This window comes from Miscanthus floridulus, unplaced genomic scaffold, assembly GCF_019320115.1.
Source record: "Miscanthus floridulus cultivar M001 unplaced genomic scaffold, ASM1932011v1 fs_738_2, whole genome shotgun sequence".
In the NCBI taxonomy this organism is placed as follows: Eukaryota; Viridiplantae; Streptophyta; class Magnoliopsida; order Poales; family Poaceae; genus Miscanthus; species Miscanthus floridulus.
Window position 1 is genome coordinate 52,972 of NW_027097198.1, and position 24,871 is coordinate 77,842.

At 50.6% G+C, this 24,871-nt stretch overlaps 2 protein-coding genes, 1 non-coding gene and 1 pseudogene across 3 annotated transcripts; 3 read left to right on the forward strand and 1 right to left on the reverse strand.

Annotated features, from left to right (window-relative positions):
• Positions 1-4,448: 4,448 nt before the first annotated feature.
• Positions 4,449-5,333, reverse strand: LOC136532918 (uncharacterized; annotated as a pseudogene).
• A 5,538-nt stretch (positions 5,334-10,871) lies between these two features.
• LOC136532921 (WEB family protein At2g38370-like) lies at positions 10,872-13,175 on the forward strand. The gene is made up of 2 exons (XM_066525497.1): positions 10,872-11,146; positions 11,322-13,175. Exons 1-2 carry the CDS (start codon positions 10,946-10,948, stop codon positions 12,897-12,899), a joined length of 1,779 nt encoding a protein of 592 aa, XP_066381594.1. The 5' UTR covers positions 10,872-10,945; the 3' UTR covers positions 12,900-13,175.
• A 571-nt stretch (positions 13,176-13,746) lies between these two features.
• Positions 13,747-13,828, forward strand: TRNAS-UGA (transfer RNA serine (anticodon UGA)). The gene has a single exon. It is a non-coding gene; the product is annotated as a tRNA-Ser (tRNA).
• Positions 13,829-19,345: 5,517 nt separating this feature from the next.
• LOC136532920 (CBL-interacting protein kinase 29-like) lies at positions 19,346-21,318 on the forward strand. Its single transcript, XM_066525496.1, has one exon. It carries the CDS (start codon positions 19,491-19,493, stop codon positions 20,826-20,828), a length of 1,338 nt encoding a protein of 445 aa, XP_066381593.1. The 5' UTR covers positions 19,346-19,490; the 3' UTR covers positions 20,829-21,318.
• The last annotated feature ends 3,553 nt before the right edge of the window (positions 21,319-24,871 follow it).

The following is a 24,871-nucleotide window of genomic DNA, read 5'->3' on the forward strand; positions in this document are numbered from 1 at the left end:
GGGATCCCAGAGGTTTTGGAGTTTCCAAATTATCCTGAGAGAAATCCTATATAGATAGACCTCGATAGCTCTTGGAGATTTTCTTGTCCATATATACACACAAGTTGACAAGTACTATATACTATCGGCACGTGTACGCACGCACATCGGCACGTGTACGTATACGTGGAGCGTGCGTTCTGCGGAGTTGCACTTCGATCTGCCAAGTCCACAAGCAATAATAATTGCATTGACCGTATATAAGGGCACGTCCACGCGGTGGAAATTTACGCTTCAACCTACTGTTCCGTCCGGCAAAGTACCCGTACGTAATATGACGCGAAAATATGCCCCCACTTGGCACTTGCAATGCTTGGCGACCCGGCTGGCGACGACGCCCGGTGCGCAAGCTAAGCTAGGGCCAAGGGCCAATGGCCAATGCACAAGACTGCCGGGCTAGCTGCTAGGCTATAAATATGGGTATGGTCAGTACGCTTCGACTTCAAGGCATGCACACACAGAGAAGAACACGGTTGAGAACATGGGTCCGCCGCTAGCGGCCATGGCGTCCAAGTCATTGCCTTCCCTTGTGGCCCGCCGCCGCCTACTGTTCCTCGCCGTGACACTCATGCTCGCAGCCTCTGTTCAGGCTCAGGGACGGTCACCGCCACGTGCGCCCAAACCAGCTCCAACACCACCTCCGACACCGAGCCCAACTCAAGCACCTATGCTGGCTCCAGTGCGTGCACCCACACTGGCTCCAACACCTGCACCAACACGCACACCGACACCAGCCCCAACTCGTGCACCTAAGGTGGCACCGACACCGGCCCAAACTCAAGCACCTACGTTATCTCCGACGCATGCAACAACACCGGCTCCAACACCTACACCAACCCTAACTCGTGCACCTACGGTGGCACCGATACATGCACCCACACCGGCTCCAATACCTGCACCAACACGCGCACCGACACTAGCCCCAACTCGTGCACCTACACTGGCTCCGACGCGCGCACCCACACTGGCTCCAACTCCTGCACCAACACACGCGCCGACACTAGCCCCAACTCGTGCACCTACTATGGCACCGACACCAGCCCCAACTCGAACACCTACACTGGCACCAGCCCGTGCACCCACACCGGCTCCAACACCTGCACCAACACGCGCACCGACACCAACCCCAACTCGTGCACCTACAGTGGCACCGACACCAGCCCCAACTCGAGCACCAACGCTGGCTCCAACACGTGCACCCACACCAACTCTAGCGCCTACACCAACACCAGCCCCAACTCATGCACCGACACCAGCCCCAACTCAAGCACCTATGTTGGCTCTGGTGCATGAACCCACACCGGCTCCAACACCTACGCCAACACGCACGCCGACACCAGCCCCAACTCGTGCTCCTACGTTGGCATTGACACCAGCCCCGACTCTAGCACCTACGCTGGCTCCAACACGTGCACCCACACCGACTCCAACACCTACACCAACACGCGCACCAGCGCTAGCCCCAACTCCAGCACCTACGATAGCTTCGACGCATGCACCCACAGTAGCTCCAACACCTGCACGAACACCAGCCCCAACTCTTCCACCACCTCCTCCATCACCTTCAACGTTGCCTCCACCGCCACCGCTACCTTCATTGATGCCTCCACCACCACCTTCGAAGACACCTCCACCACCTTCATCGGTACCTCCACCGCCGCCATCTCCAACGCACACACCGCCACCACCGCAAGACGTGTGTCCTATCGGCTTTACAAACTCTCTTGAGTATGACGCAGCCGTCGAAGCGTACGCAAAACATGGCACTATTCTGCAACTTAGTGGCTCACTCAAAAGCATCACAACGTGCTACTGCAATTACACAACTACGGTTTTTGGCGTTCCCGACATCAAGGGCCCCATCAAATGTCGCCATGTCTGAACCTGAGATGCATTCACGCAACATCTCGCGGGAGCAACGTGAACATGCACGTTGCTAAGCCACTTATATTATTCATATTGTGTTTTCTTGTTCTGGCTATTACTCATACTACTACTACTATATACGAATAACTTTCGTGTGCGTCAAGATATTGTCTGCATACCGAAACTGGTTAGTGTGATACACTATGGTACCTCTTGTAATGAGTGATATTGTTGTTGCACGTGCTCTCAACAAAATATATAGTACCATATATTGATATACATATATACTACACGAGAACATGTTAAATGTTTTCTTATTATTATGAAGGATTTTCACCCTACTTGTGGAAGTAGTTATGGTATGGGGGCAGATCCAGAGACGCATTGTAGTCGCTTTACAGTTTACAACAACAACTTAGGCAAAATCAAAGAAAATTTACTGAGACATAAGATGCAATGAGACACTAACCATCATACCTAGTAATTCAATGGTTTACAGTTCCGGATCGCCCTAGGCGCATAGCCATGCAAGTTATCACTACAGCAGCCACACGCTTTGCCGAGTGCCCCATGCACTCGGCAAAGGCACTCATGCACTCGGCAAATCCTTTGTCGAGTGCAACACTCGGCAAAGAGGCTCCGTCGAACCTTTTCACGGTGAAGCCTGCTTTGCCGAGTGCCAAATCTCGGACACTCGGCTGCCGAGTGTCAAGCTGGCACTCGGCAAAGGATTGACGGCCGTTGGCCGAAGGCTCACGCCATCTTAAAATTTCTTTTAATTTCTTTGCCGAGTGCAACACTGGGCAAAGAATTTTCTTTTTTTTTTCAAAATTCTTTGCCGAGTGCCATAGCGCCGAGGCACTCGGCAAAGCCTGTTTTTATTTTTTAAAAAATTTTCTTTGCCGAGTGCAATGGCCATTGCACTCGGCAAATCTGGGAAATTGTTGCTGCTATTTTCCCAGCTTTGCCGAGTGCAATGGTCATTGCACTCGGCAAAGCCACAACAAATTTTTTTTGTTTTTTGCTTTTCCATGTAAACAACAGTGCATATATATATATATATATATATTAGAAACCACAATTCAACACAATATATCAGAAACCACATATATATATCATAAACGACCAATTATGTCTGAAATCCACAATATATTACAAACCACAAGTTCAATACATAAAGGCATGCCTACATAAAACCGACTCTGGAAGCGGTTCACGGCGAATGTGAGGGTTGCGACGCCCCAACTTGCGATGCCGGCGACCCTCCGAGATGGTTCGACGCCGCCCCCGATTGATGCTGCACAAAAGAGAAGAGATTGCACGTGAGTGACAAGATAAAAATGTAAGCAGTTTAAAGAAAAGTTGAAAATTTCGGCAGCACCTCCCCTGCACGGGGAGGTTTCCAAAACCTGCAAGAAAAACGTCGGCACGAAGGCCGACAACCACATTTCCGGCACGAAGGCCGACACATCAACAAACCCGGCACGAAGGCCCACACATCAACAAATCCGGCACGAAGGCCATCACTAGGTTTGACACTAAGCATGAGCATAGAAAGTAAAGCATCCGTACTCATACTCACTGGAGTAGAATCTGGACGATGTGGTGGTGGTGGTGGTGCAAGCAGGTTGGCTGGGATCTCCCAACCTTGTTGCAGCCCAAGTTGTTGCACGAACTGGGGCAAACCTGCTTGCTGGGCCTCCAAAGCTTGTAGCCTCTGACGCTCGGCCTCCCGCTCAGCCAGCTAGGCCTCCTGCTGGGACCAAAGTTGCTGCAGCTCGGCCTGCAACATTTGACACCAATGTTTCAATAATGCATAGCTAAGGAATATAAATGACAAAGAACGACGAATAAAACAGGAATACTTACCTAGAGTGCCGCCACCGATGACAGCCGTTGCCTTATGGGCACGCTAGAGCTTGTGCTCGCTGCTCAGAGGCGGTGGAGAGGAGGAGTAGAGCCCGTGTCGAGGATGTCGTCGCCAATCCAGAAACGTCCATGCTTCTTGCCTTCCCCCACCCTCATCACGAGCTCAGGATCAAGGCGCTCCTCGATCCTCGGATCGTAGTCGGGCCCATGGACTGACCTTGCCGCCTCCGTGTAAGAAGTGAGGCGGGTGTGGACGCTGGAGTTGGTGTACGCCTCTGGGCCCGCAACCGGGTTGTACTCGATGTTGGACTTTGTCGGGCCCATGTGGGCCAGAGCATACGCCGTGAGTTGGCTAATTGGCTGGCCACCGTGCGCCGCCGACTGCGAGAAAGACAACAACATGTGGTAAGAAATAATGCAAAACTGAGCGCGGCTAGATAAGACAAATGGTGGAGACTTACATATGTCTTCACATACTTGCTGAGGCTGGTGCTGCCCTGATGGTGAGGTACACCTGGCATCATCATACGGTGCTCGCTTTTCTCTTGGTGCGCCCTCTGCCAGTCCGCATCCAACCATTTGTCCACTATAGCAGCCCAGCAATCGGGGTGGGTGGCGCACCAGTTTGGAATCACCTACAAGCCATCATAAGATCAAATTAGGCATAGTTAATCTCAGAAGAAATCAATAGGAGATGTTTTCTATTTACCTGTAGGTACTGCTCCCTGATAAGAACCTCTGTCTCCCTTCTTGTCTGTGTCTTGTTGATTCTTCTGTTACGGAAGGTGGCGTTGTAGTCTCTGTGCGCCTGGAGGCGGGCCTCGTAATACAAGTCCGAGACACGCCTTTTATAGGACGCGTAAGCCACCTGATACGCCCTATCCTCCTGTCCCGGCTGGCATCTGAAGAAGTCCTACATAAAGACACGAGGAATCCATTATTTTGTTTAAAGAATGTGCATTGAATGCAATGAATTGAGGGCCATAGTGCGAGAAAGGCTTACCCACAACTCCTGAATCACCCGATCCGCCAAGTTTCTATGCTTAGTGTCGGTGGCGATGAGGGCGTACTGGTCGAATGAGGGTACCACTGGGTCCTCATCCTCTGACGTCCACACTAGGCCAGGGAAGTGTTCCCTACATAGAAGTCCCAGGATCCCATTGACATTGCGAGCCTCGATCCCCTCCTCCACAAGCATCCAGTTCCTACACAAGTGGTTAACAATAGTTATTATTAGCTCTTATTATCATTTTTCAACATATCAAATGAAGAACATATGAAGTTACTTACTTATCCCCCTCGGGTGCAATTAGTGGGCAGCGGTGAGGAGGAATCGGTCGCTTCGGGAGCTGGCTAGGACCTCGCAAGTAGGGTTTGGAGGCTGCAGAGGAAGTCGAACCCCCTGCCCCCTCCTCGAACATGTGCGGAACCACCTCCTCGTCGTACATTTGTGGAGTCGCCTCCTCGCCCACCATGGGCAGAGGGCCATCGTCATACCTAGAAGAGTGCGAGGAGCCGCGCTCGTGGTCAGTCGACGGCTCCCGCCTGGGCCTTTCCATGGTTTGCTATCTCTTGGAGGCAACATCTGTAGCTTTGGTCTATCGCATAGTGTTGCCATGTCTACTCTAGCCTTAGGGTTGTCCTTTGTCTTGTCAAGAATGTCCATGAGTGTTGCCCAAAGTGCTTCGGCGACATTCTTCTCAGTGTGCATTACATCTATGTTATGTGAAAGGAGAAGGTCATCAAAATAGGGAAGCCTCTCCAATCCCGACTTATGAGTCCACATATGTTCCACACCATAGTCCACAAAGCGACCTTTGTTTGGATTATCTTTCTTTGGATTAACTTTCTTTCTTTTACCCTTCTTTAGATTATCTTTCTGCGTCGGGACCACAAGAGCATCTATCTGAGCATGAACCTAGCCACCAGTCATCTTCTGAGGTGCAGGGTCGGTCACCGTGACACCTTTCATGAAGTTCTTGGTGTCTTCTCTGAATGGATGGTCAAGAGGGAGAAACTGCCGATGCTTGTCGAACAATGAGAACTTGCCACCCTTCTTCAACCAAATGAACTGTAGAGCTGCCTTGCATACCAGGCATGGAAACTTCCCGTGGACACACCAGCCGGCGAATATCCCATACGCCAGGAAGTCATGCATGGAGTACAAGTACCAAACATATATTTTGAAGTTCTTCTTTGTAGCTCGGTCGTAAGTCCATACGCCTTCATTCCAAACCTTGATCAATTCATCATAAACCGGCTCCATGTACATACCCATTTTGTTTCCCGGGTGTCCAGGAATTATCAACATTAAGAATATGTTTTGCCATTGAAGTAGGGCCCCGGGGGAGGGGAGATTGAGGGGGATAGCAAACACGAGCCAACAAGTGTATGGGGCCAACATCATTCCATAAGGATTGAACCCATCCGTTGCCAGTGCAATACGTACATTACGGGCCTCTTCATCTTTGCCACAATGGTTGCCATTAAAGCTTTTCCATGCTTCACCATCTGTTGGATGTACCATCTCGTCAGGATTGTATCGAACGCCATTCTTGTGCCATGTCATCTGTTTCACGGACTCCTCGGACATGAATAGTCATTGGAGCCTCGGTATGATCAGAAGGTAATGTAGGACTTTCATGGGGATCCCCTCATTCTGCTCCTTCTTGCCATCACCTTTGTCTACCTCCACATACCTAGAGGATTTACACTTTGGACAGTACTTTGCATCCTTGTGATCTTTCCTAAATAGGACGCACCCCTTCGGACAACAATGTATCTGCTCATACGGCATCTTCAGTGCCCGAAGGAGTCTCGTTGACTCGTACAAGCTGCTCGATAGATGATGACCCTCCGGAAGCAAATCCCCAATGATTGCCATCATAGCATCGAAGCAGGCTCGAGTCATGTTGTGCTGGGACTTCAACCCCAGTAGGCGCCCAATGGCATCTAGTTGAGAAACCGTTGTCTTCTCATGTAGGAACTTATGTGCCAATTCCAACATGGCCAAGAACGCCTTAGCGCTTGGCTCTAGCTCCTCCTCCTCATCCTCCTGCTCGACCTCCGGAGGTCTTTCAGCAAACATCGCATCCTCATAGTCACCTAACCATCCTTCTACCCCGCCATAACCATCAAATGCCTCCAAGCGTCGTCTCACGACCTCCTCTCTAGGACGATAGGCTTCACCATGGTACACCCACCGGGTATAGTTTGGCATAAATCCAAACTTGCAAAGATGCTTCATCATGACTTCCCTTGTTTTTCTTTTCTTGTTTTCACAATCGCTGTAGGGACAGAATGTGTCTCTCGCTCCTTTAGCTTCCTTAAATGCATGGTCCAAGAATTTCTCGGTCTTATCCATCCATTCACGGGTGATTTGAGCCTGACTTGGGCGTCCCATGTATATCCACTCATGGTTCTCCATCCTCTAGTATATACACATAACGGAGCAATATCATATACACATAACGGAGTAATATAACCATCAGTTGCATCTGCACGACGTGCCTACTGTCTAATAAGTGAGGATAGGTCCTAATCCCACCCGCGGATGCGTAGATGAGGTTAGTTTCCATGCTCTACTCCGATCTGAGACAGAATTTTGGCAGCACCTCCCCGCTATTCTCTCGATACACATCCTGGAAGGGAGAGTGTGTATCCAAAGAACAACAGGGAGGTGGTGCCGAAACTCCGTCTCGGATCCGAGCAGAACATGGAAACTAACCCATCTACGCATCCGCGGGCTGTCCAAAAAACGTGGACAATCCGAAACAGATACGGTCATAGATATGCAAAGATCTGCATACCTCCAACCGTATCTGTTTCATATGAGAGACGCCTAACTGGGTTACGTACGACAACTGTAAGCAAGAGAGATCAATTATACCTAGGGTGGCGGTGGAGAAAGGCTAGCGGCGTAGTGGCAAGTCGATGCAGTGGCGAGACGAAGTAGTGTAGGCACGACCGCAGCGCCAACGAAGATGATCGGGATCGCCGAGGTGCTCCGGGTCCCCTCCGACAGCTCCTGCTCTGCAAAAGAAGAAACACATCACTATTACTTGAAAAATTCGGCAGAACCTCCCCTGTACGGGGAGGTTTCCAAAACCTACAAGAAAAAGGCGGCACGATGGCCGACGTCCACATTTGGGGCACATGGCCCACACATACACAAACCCGGCACGAAGGCCGTCAACACATAAATGGCACCAAGGCCGACACCCCCGGAGCCTTTACCTTTTCTCCGGCGAGGGACGGGGACATCGGCGTGGACGAATGGCGATGTGCGGGGACGACGGAGTGGACAAACGTCGTCGACGAACGGCATGAACGGTCGTCAGACCGAGGTCCGTCTCCTCCTCCCCCCTTCTCCTTCTTCTTCCTCCTTCTTCTTCCTCCTTCCTCCCTTCTCCTTCTTCTTCCTCCTCCTCCTCCCTTCTCCTTCTCCTCCCTTCTCCTTCTTCCTTCTCCCTTCTCCTTATCCCACCTCCCTTCTCCTCCTCCCCTTCTCTTTCTCCCCTCCTCCTCCTCTCTGCAGGGACGGCCGGGCAGGGGGCAGGGCACCGCGGTCGGGCTCCTCCTCCTCTCTGTAGGGACGGCCGGGCTAGGGGCAGGGCCGGCTGCCGAGGGGCGGTGTGGGGCCGGGGCGTCGCCAGGGTGGTGGCGCAGGCCGGGGCGGCGTGGGGGCGGGGGCGGGGGCGGGGGCCGGAGGGCGCGAGCGGCGGCGCGGGGGCGGGGCCGGCCGCCGAGGGGCGGCATGGGGATGTTTGGGTTTTAGGCATCTGACGTCGCAACTTGCTCGAAACCTTCTCAAATTTTTATCATAGCGTCCACATGCGATCACACAACACCTCGACAAGTTTTGTGAATTTTGGACTTCGTTTGCATTTTCTATAATTTAAATACACTCCGACCACAAGCGGGTCGTCATGTTTGGCGAACAAGGCGTTCAAAATTTTGGGTGAGTTCCTGCATATGGCCTCAAAATACACTCTACAACATGACTATCATTTTTTGAATGGCTACATTTCATTATTTCATGCACCTGCAGTTCAAATTTACTTTTTCGGAAAAAAAATGCAAGTAAACAAAATTAATTCAAGAAATATAGCAAAAAGTTATAAAAAGGTCCCAAATTTTAACATGTACTTGTAAACAATAGATAAGGTCTACAAAAAAAATTTGAAATCAAAATTAAAAAAAAACAAAAATACTTTGCCGAGTGCCATGCCTGACACTCGGCAAAGAGGGCCTTTGCCGAGTGCCAGGCCGCAGCACTCGGCAAAGGGCCTCTTTGCCGAGTGTCAGGTTAAGCGCTCGGTAAACATTTTTTTAAAGATGGTAACGGCGTGGGCGGGGTAGGCGGGCAACTGACGGGCATTTTGCCGAGTGCGCTCTTTGCCGAGTGTTGCGCTCGGCAAAGAGTGCCTTTGCCGAGTGGTGTGCTTTGCCGAGCGCCGGGCACGCTGCAGCACTTGGCAAAGCCACTCTTCGGCAAAGAGTGGCTTTGCTGAGTGCCCTATTTTCGGCACTCGACAAAGTATGCGGCACTCGACAAATTTTGCTTCTCCCGTAGTGTATGATATGCAACGTAAAGATAGGAAAATAAACATTTTATGATGCATTTCATTGCGGGAAGTGGGAACCGCTTCTGCATCATCAGCTTGCAGTTCAATCTTTGTATACTGCACATGAGTCCAACAAGTTATATTAGTTCTACTTTTGTACTAGATAATTGAAATACTTACTTCCTCCCAATTCTCTAAACCAGTGTTCTAAATAGAGATGCTATAGCGACAAACAACATTATACTAAATAGTGGGATATAACGGCGCTATAGCGACCAAGTAGACCCCTTCGCTAGATGCTACAGCCTGTTATTTAGAACACTGCTCTAAACCTATGGCTTTAAATATATTATTATGATCGATAACAAATAAAATTCGATAACATAGCATTACAAGACCGAGGCTTTTGAGACAGAGGTAGTAAATTCTAGGTTTTATTTAATGGTTTGACTCTAGTATATTATCATAGTATATCCTTTACAACGGAGGGAGTACAATTACCATGCAAGAACAACAATCACTGCCGGTTATGGTGGAGCCGGCGGTGATAAGTATATGCACTCTCGGAGACGTTAACGTTGAGGTCTCGATTTCGAATCCCAAGAAACACATATTTTCTTAAAGTTTTACTACTTATCATTGCCGGTCCCATCACTACCTATTGACAGGAGGTTCCGATCCGGCAGTGATGATGAAATCTAACGTAGTGAATTATTACCTCCGTATCAAAACTGTGGAATTCTAGATTTGGTTGAGTCAAACCATCAAATAAAACCAAGAATTGCATCTTGTCAAATTTAGTAAACATATTCAGTATCTTTTAGCAGCATGTTCGGTTGGCTTGTGCTTGTCGTAAACGATCGTAAATTTTCAGTCAGAACAATATTTTTCTCTCACACCAAACCAGCCAGCAGTACTTCTTCACGAACCAGCAACGAACAAGCCCAGCCAAACGATCAGGCTGTAGGGGCGTACAATTACTACCTCCGTCTCAAAAGATGCAATTCTGAGTTTGGATTGAGCTAAATCCCCGTAAATTTTACTAAGATTGTGCAAAATATTGTTAATATTTATGACTTTTTCAGGTGTACTATGATAATAATATATTAAATGATAATATAATGATACTTGTTTATTTTAAATGGACTTAGTCAACCTTAATCTGTTTAACTACTTGAAAAGGCGAGATTTTGCATTTTTTTTTACTGAGGCAGTATTTGCCAAATCTCGTGGTGCTTGCACAATGCAAAGTCCAATTTCAAACGTCACCTTTGCTGTCTGTAGCAAAAAGGCCAAAAGGCTAGGAAAAGCCTGCAAGTGCACAGACACAGGAGAGGAGAGGAGAGGAGAGGCAGCAACGCGCCAACGGCTCCCAAACGGCTACTACAATTTTACTGTACCAGCGGCCCGGCCAACAGTCACCCATGGCGATAAATAAATAAAACAAAATCCATCCAAACCCCGCCGTGCTCGCTTCCACTGGCTTCGATTCCTTTGGCTCTCTCTGTCGTCGGTCGTCCTCTCCTCTCGCCCCCGCCCCCACCAAAACCCCACGGACGGAACCCAAGAAAGAAGAGAGAGGCATCATCTGCGCACGAGTCCCCATGAACGGCGAGGCCGAGCCGCAAGAACTCGCCCCGCCCGGCGCCTCCGCCGGCGGCGCCGGCGCCGGCCTGCAGGGCAGGGCTGAGGTCGACACCTCGGCGCCCTTCAAGTCGGTACGCGAGGCCGTCGACCACTTCGGCGGCAGCGCCGCCTGGAGCTCCCACCTCATCAAGCGTATGTTCGCGCCCCCAAACCCAAAGGTAGCCAATCTGTGTTCCTCGCACGGCGCCGCCGCCGCAAATGTCTCTTGCGTATGGCGTGTATCGTGCTTTTTTGTTGGTTGGTTCACCACTCGCGACTGTGTCGTCTGTGGTTCCTAGATTTATTGGGAGGGAAATGCGGCAGGTAGATAAAATTTCGCACCTTCTGCTGCAGAAGCAGGAGGGGGCCGAAGAACTGGCCGATCTGGAGGAGCAGACCGCGCAGCTAGAGAAGGAGCTCGGAGTCAAAGAAAGGGAGACGCTTGATGTGCTGAAAGAGTTGGAGTCCACCAAGAAGGTGGTTGCAGATTTAAAGCTAAAGATACAGAACGAGGATGCCGGTGCATTCTGCATCCCTGAAGAGTGGGTTCAGGGTCAAGCCGAGGCGCCCACTGGCACTGAAGAGCCTGCAGAAATGCAGCCTGAGAATGCTGAAACTGATGTTGTTATGGGCGCGCTACATGTGCAGCAGCTTCAGCAATCCCCTGGTTCTTCAGTGCTGCCCATTGGCACCGGAGAACCTGCAGAAGTGCAGCCTGAGAATGCTGAAACTGGTGCGATTATGGGCGCGCTACATGTGCAGCTGCAGCAGTCTCCTGGATCTTCAGTGCTGAAGGGCCTTGAGCAGGCAAAAGCCAACCTAAACAGGACCACGAGTGATCTTGCGGCTATCAGAGCCTCCGTCGAGTCGCTGCGGAACGACATTGCCAAAGAGAGAGTCTTGGTGGAGAGAAGCCGAGAGAAGGTTTGCGCCAATATGACGTTGATTGCCTCTCTGGAGGACGAGCTGGACCCGACCGCACAGAAGCTGCAGACTCTGCGGGGTCTGCAGAGGAGGCGTGACGATCCGTCAGACATCTTTGTCGAGATCAAGAAGATGACATCTGAGCTAGAGCAGCTCAGGAATGCTGCGAATTCGTCAAAATCTGAAGCTGCTATGCTGTCTGCCGAAATTGAGCAGATGAGAGCTAGCATTGGCACTGCTGAGGTGAGGTGTCGTGCAGCCAAGAAAATAGAAGAGGCAGCAAGAGTAGCAGAAGCTCTTGCCCTCGCTGAAATCAAGATCCTACTAAGCAATGAAGCTTCAGCTGAGGATCTTCAGGGCACGGAAGGCGTGAGCCTTTCATTGGAAGAGTACTCTGAGCTTGCTGCCAAAGCTCAGGAGACTGATGAATGCTCAAGAAAGAAAATCGAAGCTGCAATGGTACAGGTCGATGAAGCCAACCAGACAGAATCTGACTCTCTCAGAAAGCTGGAAGAAGCTCGGTTACAAGTCGAGGAATGTAAGAAGGCACTACAGGAGGCCCAGAAGAGGGTGGATGCTGCTAACCGCGGGAAGATCGCGGTAGAAGAGGCTCTCCGCAGATGTCGATCCACGACAGGACACAGGAGGCGTTCAGTCCATGACCCTCCCAAGTTCAAACATCCAGCTCCGTGTTCCAGAGATTCTCAGAATATGGATGTAGTTGACGCTTCAAAGGGTCCCTTGAAGCCAACATTGTCGATAGGGCAGATATTGAGCATGAAGCTAATGGGACCAGATGGGTATGACAAAAGCGTTTCAGAGGACGCAAGCGAAGCTTCTAATATGTCGCTTGGACAGATCCTGAACCGCAGGCGTGCAGTTGTGTATAGCAGTGATGCAACTGCTCACAAGAAATTCTCAGGGAAGAGGAAGAAGTTTGCCTTTACAGGGCTGTCAGTTTTCTTGGCGAAACAAGCCAAGAGCAAGAAGAAAAAGGGATCACATTAGAGCTGCTGAAATCAACTTGGGCTGGAAAAAGAAAACTATTGTAGTCTACCTTGCTAGCTGTTAACTTGACCCTAGTTGTTGTTCTTGTAATTTACTAGTATGTATCGTTTATAGATGCCTAGATCATCGATTCTTCCATAGCAGGCTAGTAACCGGTATTTCTGTTTAGCAGTAGTCATCAGGTGCTGTGTGAACTTGAAATGTATCGATATTACTAGTAGTTGATATCAAGTATATGAGGTATGTATTCAGTAAAATTGAAATGTTCTTCTGTGCTATCTGATTTCACAAGTGTTCACTGACATCTCTGCTTTGTGAACTTGGTCTTTTCGACCATGCTTTGCACGTTCTCGAAAAGGAAAAAAAAAAAAGCTTTCTGATTTCATTTGTGCAGTCCCCCTTGTTTGGTGGTGTTCGGGGATGGGTGGATATGGTTCTCTTGGTTGGGATAATATAGATATGATGAAGCCATGAATCACGTGGACATGGAATGGTCCAATACGATCAATAAATATAGCATTCTTTGTTTTCTGGTCTCAAGTTGGACAATGAGTTTGGAGCTGAGTCACGCTTTAGAGAGGCGCGCAATAAAATGCAGCTGAGAAAAGAAAGTCATCAGCAAGCAGACTAGCTAGCGCTTTGCCTAAAAATTCATGCTTTAGGATACTGTACTTAGTAGAAGTCCTTTCAGATTTCTGCCAGTCATTTTCGCTAGTCTCTGTAACAGGATGAGCTTCAGGTGGGTCCATTTTGGTTTCTGGCCGGGTTGGTTGGCGGCGTTATGTGAGTTGTTTCACCTGACAGCACTCACTTACAAATAAGAACAGAAAATGAGGGTGAACAAAAGGTCGATATGTCCGAGTGGTTAAGGAGGCAGACTTGAAATCTGTTGGGCTACGCCCGCGCAGGTTCGAACCCTGCTGTCGACGCATTACTTTTTGTCTATATCTTGCTGGGCCTTTCCATCTTGGGCCTCATTCGTCGAACTATTCTCGTGCTATTTATTCTTCTATGCTGCATAGCCCATGACTCACTGGCTGCGAAGTTTTGAAGCTCCGTTGTGTTGTGTGCTGTCGCTCTCGCTCCCGCTCAGGCAGTCAGGTCAGGCCGGCGGTGAGTGCAGACAAGGTTCAGGTTCGTCTCAAATCTCAAAGTCTCAGCTGCCGCGGGAGCCGGGAAGGGAGTAGGAAGGCAGCTAGTACTGGTATAGGCCCGTGCGGCGGCGGGCGACCGGCAACAAGTCCGACTTGCACTGGGTCTCGCCCGCCGCTCGCCGTCGCGGTCAGGTACTGAGGTCACCACCAACCTGGGTCGTGCAGGTGCAATGGACGCGAAACAAACAATGCAAGGCCGCCCATGAGTTTCCAGTTTCCACTGCGTTTCCGCGGCATTACGGTGGAGTCTATCCCCCCGCAGAGAGCAGAGAGCAGAGAGTGCCGAGAAATTCCGTGGAAAATTTCGCGCGTCGTCGTCGTCGGCGCCCCGGCCGCTCTCCACTCCGCTCCGTGAATCCGAGATTCTCATTGCCCGCCCAAAGTCCAGTCCGGGTCCGGATTCTTTGCCTGTTCGCTTGTTGGTTTTAGCCAGCCCAAACCAGCCAATCAACAGTATTTTTCTATATAAAAAAAAAACCAGCGTCAGCCCAACCAACGAACAGGCCCGTGGAACGAGCCACGCGCCGTCACTGTCATTGGAAAGCAAGCAAGGAAGTCCGACCAATGAAATGCAACCGCGTCACGTCTGGTGGATCGGCCACGGGCGCAATCGCTGGAACCACGTACAGTACGTGCCTGGACACCTGGTGTCAGCACAAGTCCGATTTCTCTTTTTACACTAGTCTGCACGTAGTGATGGACGATGATGACGCTGGAGGAACGAGGAAACTTCCGGGCGGCTGCAACGCGGACTCGCAGAGTGCCGGCTCGATCAGCACCGCTTCCCCCTTCGCTGGACCCTGGTGATGTACTACTGTACTAGTACTAGTCGTGGCTTCTAAAAACAAAACACTAGTTTTGGTACACACGTCACCTCGCGTGGCCCACCAAATCCATCGAGATGCCTAATTGATTGAATTTAATTTGGATCATCATATACCCCGTAGGAATGGAATCTAAGTGGCAAATCACTAGGCGGGCCTTTTTCCCTTCTTATTATTATTTTTTAAAAAAGAATACTCCCAGCTCCAGAGTTTAAAATTTATCCCACAAAAAATGCTACTTTAACCCATCTATCACAAAAAGACAAGGCAGTGTCAGGATACTTCTATCCACACATGCGCACTAGAAAAATAAAATAGTCACAAAAGACAAATGGTATTTTTATGATTTCATATATGTCGTCGTTGTGTGTCTCCAACTCCAACTTTAGTTGCTTTCTTGAGTAATATACTCCAAACAAGTACAGAAGTAGTATCTCGATCAGGTGGTGGCCATTTATCAGCCTTTCTTGCGACGGTGGGACGTGGCCGCCGGCCAGAGAGACTGCAAGTTAACACACGTACTGTGTGCACAGATCTTGCGTAGCTAGCATCCTACCTAATGCTGGCCGGTAGCACGCATTAGCACGAGACACCCATGGGCCCATGGCTCATGCATGACCGTCACGTCCAAAGGCCTCAGCAACCTATGTATGGTGACGAAAGATATGCTTTGACATATATGCGAATCTATTTTGTATTATTATTGTTATTCGTGTACGTGTACCTATTATGAACGGAATGAACGCGATTGTGTTCTCCTTCACTATTCGATCACCTTTGCTCGTGAAATGGACGTTTGTGTCCTTGTCAGGTGTTATGGCACCAGCAGCATATTCCATCTCCATCGAATTATCGTGGTCCAGGTTAATTGGTGGAAAACTGGGTGCGTGGCTTTTAATAAATTCGGTTCATCTAGAGAGGGCAGGAGCTCAACTGACATCAGCGGAAGCAACCAGGAAAGATGGGTGAAAATGATGCAGACCCACTTCGTTCTTGCACACCAGCACTCACTTACAAGTCTGCTCGCCGCCGTAACAGCACTGCACGGTGCGACGAGAGCGCCGGCGCCGGTCGCCGGAGCGCGCGACCGAGGGGCGGCCGGAACAGTCGAAGCCTTCCGATCGAGCACGCGCCTCTCTGCAACTTGCCGCCCGGGATGACATCGATAGATGTTGCTTTGAATTTGATGATCCTGTTCAATTCTCGCGGCAACAACTGCTTTCTGTTAGCTCTTGTCGTCATGTCGCCCAATCCCAGGACTCCAGGAGACGACAAAAAGGTGTCCTACGCTTGCCATTTGCCAAGCTGCCGCCTGCCGCCTGCCGCCTGCCGTTGGGCTGCCGACGATACAATTGCAGCACGCGTCGCACGTGCTCTCAAGGAAACGACGTGAGTTAGAGCCCCGGCGCCCGGGTCGTCTTTGCACGGCCACCACAACCGTCAACGTCACGGTCGTCGCCCTGCCGCGCCTCTTCGTTAATTTCCACTGCAGATGGCGATACTCAACTTCACTTGCTTGTAAATCAAACCCTCAGTCTGGACTTCAAATTTGCGGTGTATATCTCTTATTTCCAAATAAAGCCAAAGGGAACGGAATTCGCGGACGAAAATCTGCTTGCACGGAGCGTAACACGGCAACGCAGATACGTGAGGTCTACTTTTAAATAATATAAATAGATTCCTCCTTTAGATATACTGCTCCTACATATCTTTGCAGCACTAGTATCTTGGAGAAATTTCCTCAAAAATGGAAACTTGGAGAAAAGATGTGCCACTATGCTATGTTTTCGAGCCGGAAAGTGTATCTCATCATTATAATAATAATTCGATCGATCTGGAGCTTTGTTTAGATGTTTTTATTTCGGCAGTTGTTCTGGCCATTCATGCAGTTGGAGAACAGCTGCTGCTACCTAGCACCACTTGTACTATTTGTTGCTCTTATTGTTAGTATAATAGTTTATTTTCCTTTAAGCAACTCTTTCTGAATACGCGCCTCCATGTCACACGTGTACACTCACTCCTAAGAATACATGCACATGTAAACTCTATTCATTTGAGCACCTCCAAAAAAAAGTGATCTGAGAGGTCTCTAAATGCCATTAAATTTTAGAATAAATATTAATAATATTTTTTTAGTAAACTAACGTAAACTTAAGAAAGTTTGACCCAGTCCGAACTCAAAATTGCTGGTGCACCTTGCACGTGTGATTCTAAGTTCTTTCTTATTTGTAATCAACATATGCCTAAAAAAACAGGGTTTTAGAATAAAGAAAGAAATACCGTACCGGCACAATTTGCACGCTGTGCGGAACAAAAATTCTATTTCAGAGTACATTTGGCACGTCCCACCAAGTTGGCGATACTCAGCTTATATAACTTGCTCGTAAGACAAACCTTAGGCTGCATTCGGATACAAGAAACAGTTTCATTTGTCAGCTGAATCCCATAAATGGTACCAAACGCACGGACACAAGAATCGAAGCTGAAATGTTTCTATTCTTCTACATGAGAATGCGAAATGGGTAGAGGCTGGTTTCGATCGACTCTATTTCTAGTTTCCTCTCTGTAATACTGATTTTATGTTTTAGTTATTCTTTTTAAAGTGCAACAAATTAAAATGGATTGTATTTAAGTTGTTATTGGCGCACAAGGAATTAGAAGTTTTTTAAACATAATTTTTTTTTCAAACTAGAATCTAACACAACAAGATGGTTTCGTAATGTGATTCTGAAACATTCACAGAAATCTAAAACCCTGCCAAACGACTTTAAATTTGGGGTGGGCGCATGCAAATAAAGCCAAAGGGAATCGAATTTGCGGACGAAAATCTGTTTGCACGGTGCGCATAGCGCACGCGGCGCACGCACGCGACGCGGCAAACGTCGCCGATACGCGAGGTGCGGCTCGCCGCTCGCGCCGTCGCGCGGGCGTGCTCCCGCCACGGCTTCCCGCGCGACGCGGATATCACACGCAGTCTTCTGTGCCTGTGGGGATGCCTTGCCATGCATGCTAGCTACGAGTATACGTAGCTAGCCACACCTTTGCATATCTAGCGACAGAGATATACACATGGAGGTGCCATACACCTACACGCACTGTTCGTGTTCCTTTTTTGAATACTGCTCCTAGATATCTGCAGTTACTAGTATCTTGGAGAAATTTCCTCAAAAAATGAATCTTGGAGGAAAGATCAAAAGATGTGCCACTACGCCGTGTATTCGAGCTGGAAAGTTTATTTCATCATTATAATGTATAATCGATCTGGAGCTTTGTTTAGATGTTTTATTTCGGCACTTGTTGAGGCCATTAATATATGCAGTTGGAGTACAGCTGCTGTTCCCTAGCACCACTCGTAGTATTTCTTGCTCTTATTAGTAGTAGTAGTTTATTTTCCTTTAAGAAACTCTTTCCGAAGATGGGTCTCCATACAGCTCGTAGCAAGCAAACGGTGTTCCAGCTTTTGCTGCTAGTTATTATAAACAGATTAACAACTCTCCAAAGAAGACTCCGAGTGTTGTTTTGCAGCCTACCGTTGTTTAATGGCTTCACTTATTGGTCTACGAAGGTTGCTGTATACGTACTTTAGAAATGGTCAAGTGTTGATGTTTAGAAATGAAGAAATCCAAACATATTTTCAACACTTCCCAATTCTAACTTCTAAGGAAGCTCATGCTTGGGTCGCGTTTTTCTTGCTCCGTTCCTTGTATCTTGCCGTTTTACGAGGCTTGTTCCACTCTCGTCTCAGTGGAGTATACTAATGATGACAAGTACACGAGACAAACGAGCTTAGCGAGATAGTACTACTGAACTATAGGTCTGTTTGATCATCACTAAACTAAACTTTAACAGAATTGCTATATGTCAACCGACTGTTTTGGATGCATCTGGCAACCGAATTGTGAGCCGTTCGATCTAACGCGTGGTGTTTGTTTTTGCCTCCCGATCTTGTGTCCGATCTCTCTGCGCCGATGTGGTTTGTGTTGTTTCTCTGTGTTCTAGGTTCCGATTATCAGTGCTACTGTTTGTTTCTCTGTGTTTCTGTGTCGTGGGTCTCGATTATCATTGCTTTTTTGCACTAAAGTTTGAACGCAACCAGTGCCAGTTCGACTGACATCTCAGACGTACCAGCAATAATCATGTCGTACGGCATTTGGAAATTCCGGTGGGAAAAATGCAAGAATCAATAAATATATATAGAGCTCAAATATATGCAAAAAAGGAGGAATAATTACGATCACCGGCATTTGAAAGCAGGAACTTTCGCTGTTCGTGCACCCATCCAACGGACCCCAGCTGTCATTAAGCGGAAACTGCCGGACCCACTCGTCAAGCTCCCAAGTGAGAGTCCGAGTACTCCAACCCAGCAGCGCGTCTCCCTCCCGCACTCGAAGTCGAAGCCGGCCACCGCGTGATACATAAATACGGGCACCGCCGCGGCGGTAAAGCCCCCAACTCAGACAGCCCCAACCAGCCAGCCAGCCAGCCAGCCAGCCGCAAAGCCACCCAGCACGACCGCGATCACACCGGCCAGTGAGACGGTACGGTACAAGAAAATTTTCCCCGTCGCGCCCGGCCATTACGACGGCGCCGGCCGAGCAGACGCCGCCGCCACGATGCCGCCCGCCACCGGCGCCGTCGCATACGCCGCCGCCGCCGACTCTCCCCCCGCCGCCGGGACCGTGCTCCTCGGCAGGTACGAGCTCGGCGGCCTCCTGGGCCGCGGCGCGTCCGCCAAGGTGTACCTGGCGCGGGACCTGCTCACGGGCCGGTCCGTGGCCATCAAGTCGTTCCCCAACCCGCGCGCCGCAGGCGCCAACGCCGCGGGCGCCGGTGACCGGCCCGTGGCCATCGAGCGGGAGGCGGGCATCCTCCGTCGACTGCGGCACCGCCACGTGGTGCGGCTCCACGAGATCCTTGCGACGCGCAAGAAGGTCCACTTCGTGCTGGACCTCGCCGCCGGCGGCGAGCTGTTCTCGCTGGTGGACGCGTCGGGCCGCATGACGGAGGACCTGGCGCGGCACTACTTCCGGCAGCTGGTGTCCGCCGTGCGGTACTGCCACGCGCGCGGCGTGTACCACCGCGACATCAAGCCCGAGAACCTCCTGCTGGACGAGGCCGGCGCGCTGATGGTGGCCGACTTCGGGCTCGGCGCCGTGGCCACCGCCACCGACGGTAGTAGTCTCCTCCGGCACACGATGTGCGGCACCCCGGCGTACGTGGCCCCCGAGATCCTGTCGCGGAAAGGGTACGAGCCGGCGAAGGTGGACATCTGGTCCTGCGGCGTGGTGCTGTTCGTGCTGGCGGCGGGTTACCTCCCCTTCAACGACGCGAGCCTTGTGAACATGTACCGCAAGATCTACGCGGGCAGGTTCCGGTGCCCCGGGTGGTTCTCGCCGGCGTTGCGCGACCTGCTGCGGCGCGTGCTGGACCCGGACCCGTCGGCGCGCTTTGACGCCGACGGCATCGTGGCGCACCCGTGGTTCCGCCACGGCGCCAGCGACGAGGAGCTGGGACGCCTGATGCACGGCGGTGGTGAGCAGGAGGAGGCGTGGTTTGGGCCGGCGGAGACCAAGGCGGACGAGGATGACAGGGAGCCGACCGCGTTCGACATCCTCAGCTTCTCCCCGGGTTCCGACCTGTCGGCGCTGTTCGTCGGCGCCGGTAAGGAGCGGGTGTTCGTGGGCGAGCCCGCCGCGGCCGTGCTGGCCCGCGTGGAGGCGGCCGGGCGGAAGGGTGGGTACCGCGTGCGGAAGGACGGGAAGAGGGCCGGCGGTGGACCCGTGTACGTGGAGGACGAGGAGGGCGGCGGCGGCGTGGTGGCCAAAGTGAGCGTGTTTAGGCTCGCGGACGCCGTGTCCGTGGTTGAGGTGGTGAAGGGCGACGGCGCCGACGCCGCTCTGTTCTGGACCGAGCTGCTGGAGCCGGCCGTGAAGCCCCCGGCGGTGAGCTGAGCTGTGAGTGAAGCCGTGCGTGCCCGCCGCCGCGTTCTGCGATGTGATTCTTTTGTTTGTTCTTTGGACGCGTTTGTTTGGTGCCTGCTGTGGCACTCTGCTCCGCGCCTCCGCCTCGGCGAAATCATCACCTGTAAAATACTACTCCATGCTAGTATGCATCAAAGCAAGCAAGGAAGAAGAAGATTCCTTGCGATCGGTCCCGTACGGGCGTACGGCTTGCCAAAACTCGGTGAAAGTGACCGAAAAATACAGTTCCGGTTAAATTCCTGAGAGAAAAATACTGTTTTGATTAAAAAAAAGAGGTCGAACGAGTTAAATTTAAGGGAAGCCGAACGGGGCCGTTGGCAACACAAGTTAGGACTACTGTGTGCTACTCCGTAGACGGCAAAGTCAGCGGGCAGCCATGTGAAACGAAACTATGTTTTTCCCGCGCGAATACGCAAGCGCTCTGCATATCATTGTAATTAAGAGAAATGAGTTTAGGTTACATGTGAAACGAAACTAATTTACTAGTATAGTAGTAGAATTGAAAAAGCACAAGTTGCAAGGTGGTAACAAGAAGAAACAGAGCAGCAGCAGCTACTCGTCCGTCGGTCAGTTGGTGGCATACTGGAAAAGCGCGTGGCTCCGGCACCGGATAAGAAAGATTGTTGGGAGGGAGGACAATGGACAACCGCGGATGAAACGAACGGCCACAGCCCGCGGTGCGGATGTTGGCGTATCAGCCAGCCTACCTATCATCTGCAGATCTGCTGCCTAGTGCCTCTGCTGGCGGGCTGCTACTAGTGCCCGCGCGCGCGGTGCCTTCTGCCTTGCCGGAGGTTCACTCACGCGTACAAGCACCACCAAACGCGGCACCGGAGGTTCCGGCTTCCCAACAGGTTCCTCTATCTCCTCCGTTCCGTGCCGTGCCGTGCCGTCGCGTCGCGCGTGAGAATGGAGATTCCCCGGGACCGGCCGGGAAAGACAGGCGGGAGACGAGCGGTTGGGCGCGGCCTACACGAGAAGACTAGAGCAGTAGGAGTAGAGCGTTGCCAGCCTGCCTCCTCCACCGAACATTCTTGGGTTGGTTGGTCCGTTGTTCGTTGCTAAAAGCTTGTTTTTGGGGAAAACACACCTTGTTCGTCGCTTGTCGCGTTGCCATTGCCATTTGCCTGCCAATATGCCGTCGCATATTCCGTTTCTACACAATTTGGCTCCGTTGCTTCGCTGAAAAAATAGATCGAAACACTGTTACGACTGATTTATTGTGAGAGAAAAACATAATTCTAACTTAAAAAAACTGAAAAAACGAATTATAAGATAAACGAACGGAGCCTACCACTCCTGGTGGTATGTGCAGCAGCAACAGGAAGGCGTGAATCGTGATATACAGTATTCAAGCTACAGGAGGCCAAGGACACGCGGCGGCCGCGGGACGAATAGGCTGCCAGCCGCCGTGGCTGCGGCTTGCATCGGTGCCGTGCACGCCGGGCCTGACCGCGATCGCCGGCGAGCAGCAGGCGACACGCGACCCCCCTGGATAACACCAAAGCACAGCCTTCCATTCCATCGTCAAGACATGTAGAGACAGGCAGCGACGGCAGGTTGAAAAAGCGCAGGGTTGTTGCTTTCAGTGATTTCGCAGTCGGTGGGGGCACGGCACAGACAGAGATGAGATTACGGTAGACATCTGTACGAGGCGTTTCGGCCGCTCTGACCTCACCGGCGGCCAACAGGAAAAGGATGCGCAGCGCAGCCGGCCATAGAGAGCCAAGCACGCACGTACTAGTACATCTGTAGCTTGCTCTTTTCTTCCAGCCTCGACATCAACAGGGATAACGTACAATGGATCGAGATCGACCGAGCTCAGCGCCTCAGCGTCTTTCTTGGAATGGAGAAGATGGGCAACGACGTACTACTACAATGGATGTACGTACACTTCATTATCAATAATGCAAGGTCGTCATTAGTGCCACCCAACCTCATGGACCGACGGATGGAGTGGACCAGACCAGACCGCCAAGGAAAGGGAGAAGGGGGTGGGTCACCTGCAGATCGATGTTTCGTGGCCAGGTCTCGACGTTTGGTCCAGCTGCCAGGCTGCACCATCCTTAACGACCCATCCAAAAAACAGTGTCCCAGTCACCCACACACGTACTACACAATACACCTAAAATTTCAGCTGAACATGACACAGAGAGTGACATTGAGCTATCAGGAAGAAAGCACAACGCTCGGAGCCATTCATTCATAACAGCGCATTTATCGCTACGGCAAGCAATTCTGCAGACGTTTTTCCTGATATAATGGGCCCGCTGGGCTATCAGTATTCGGTAGTACCCCAAGGTGGCGTTTGTTTCACGGGTATAAATGTCCATGCAGCCTGAGGCACGACGGCACGGCACGAAGCCCGCTTTTTTAGCTCGACATGAGCACAGCCCGGCCCGGTACAGCAGGCCATGCCTGGGCCGTACCCCAGGCCCGTGGGCTGGCATGGCACGACCCGGCTTTTTAGGGTCGGCCCGACAGCAGCCCGCCACCCCCTCTCCCCCACGGCCCAAGGTGACAACCCAGCTGCTCTTCGCCCCCCCCTCTTCCCCATGGCCCAAGGCGACGGCCCAGCTGCTCTCCGCCTCCCCCTTCATATATAAGCGGCTCCGGTTCCCTCTCCCCTCCCTCCCCAAACCCTAAATCATTCGGTCATCTCATTACCCACCTAGGCACCCACCCGCGTCGCTCCGCCCTCTCGAGTCGCTCTCGCTCTTGCCTTGCCGTCTCTGGTGACCTCCCCCGACTCCGGTGACCTCGATTCGATCCGCCTACCGTCGTCGAGCCGCTCCCTTCTCCACCTCCCTGATACCCTCCCTCTCTCCTGTCTCCCTCTCCCTCTCTCCCCTCGACCCCTCTAGATCTTGGTGATTATGTGAGTTCTTGTTACTATCTTTCCCCCACCACCGCTCGCCGTCCTTGCTAACGATGTGTCGTCTTCTCTTGGGGGCCGTCGTCTTCTCTGGCACCGTGCTTCGGTTGCGCAAGGCATTGGCATGTAGCTGAGAAGATATTAGAGTTCCTAGAAATGTTTTATGAAAGCACTATTGTTCTTTCTGTTGTTTATTATCCAACTAGTCCACTTATTCTGCACCATCTTCTTGATATTGCTTCACATTTGCATGCAAGTGAAAAAGATCTAAATCTAATGTCTATTGTATATCCTATGAAGCTTAAATTCCATAAATACTGGCAGGACATACCTCTGTTATATTCATTTGCATTCATTCTTGATCATAGAGCTAAGATGAGAGGTCTATTTAATGTTCTATAATTACTTAAAGAGTACATTGGTTGTGATTACGGTTCATATTATGCTGATATGAGAACCAAAATTTACAAGTTGTTTAACAAATATGAGAGAAAATTTGGTGCAGCTAGGTCTCAAAGGGCTACACAGCCTGCAAGCCATACAGGTAAAAGAAAAGAGGCATAGGGAAGGATCTTTGGAGGCCCTGGATCTGGTGTTGTTGGTCCTTCCCTTGCCTCTGTCCCCACTTCATCTACATCTGGTTTTGTTATGTGTGAGCTCACAATTTATGTTGACAGTGACAATGTCACTGCATATGAGGATGATTTTGATTTACTTCTCTGATGGCGTGACCACAAACTAACATATCCAATCCTATCTATCATGGCTAAAGATATTATATCAGTTCCTGTTTCTACTGTCTCTTCAGAATCATGTTTCAGCTTAGCAGGAAGGATCATTGAGGAGCGGCGATGACGTTTGTTGTCTGAAACTATGGAGATGTTGACTTGCATAAAAGATTGGGAGTTAGGAGAAAGAAGGTTACAACATGCTGTTGACAACCAAGAGTTGGAGGATTCCTTTAAGAATTTATATCTCGATGAAGATGAAGCTGGTACATCTGGGGGTGCTACTGGTACATCTAGAGGTGCTGCTGCTGGTACATCTTGAGAGTTGAGACTTGAGACTTGAGACTTGAGAGTGTGATCTGTAACTGTAATATGTATCCGTTTTCTGTGAGACTTGAGACCTTTGAACA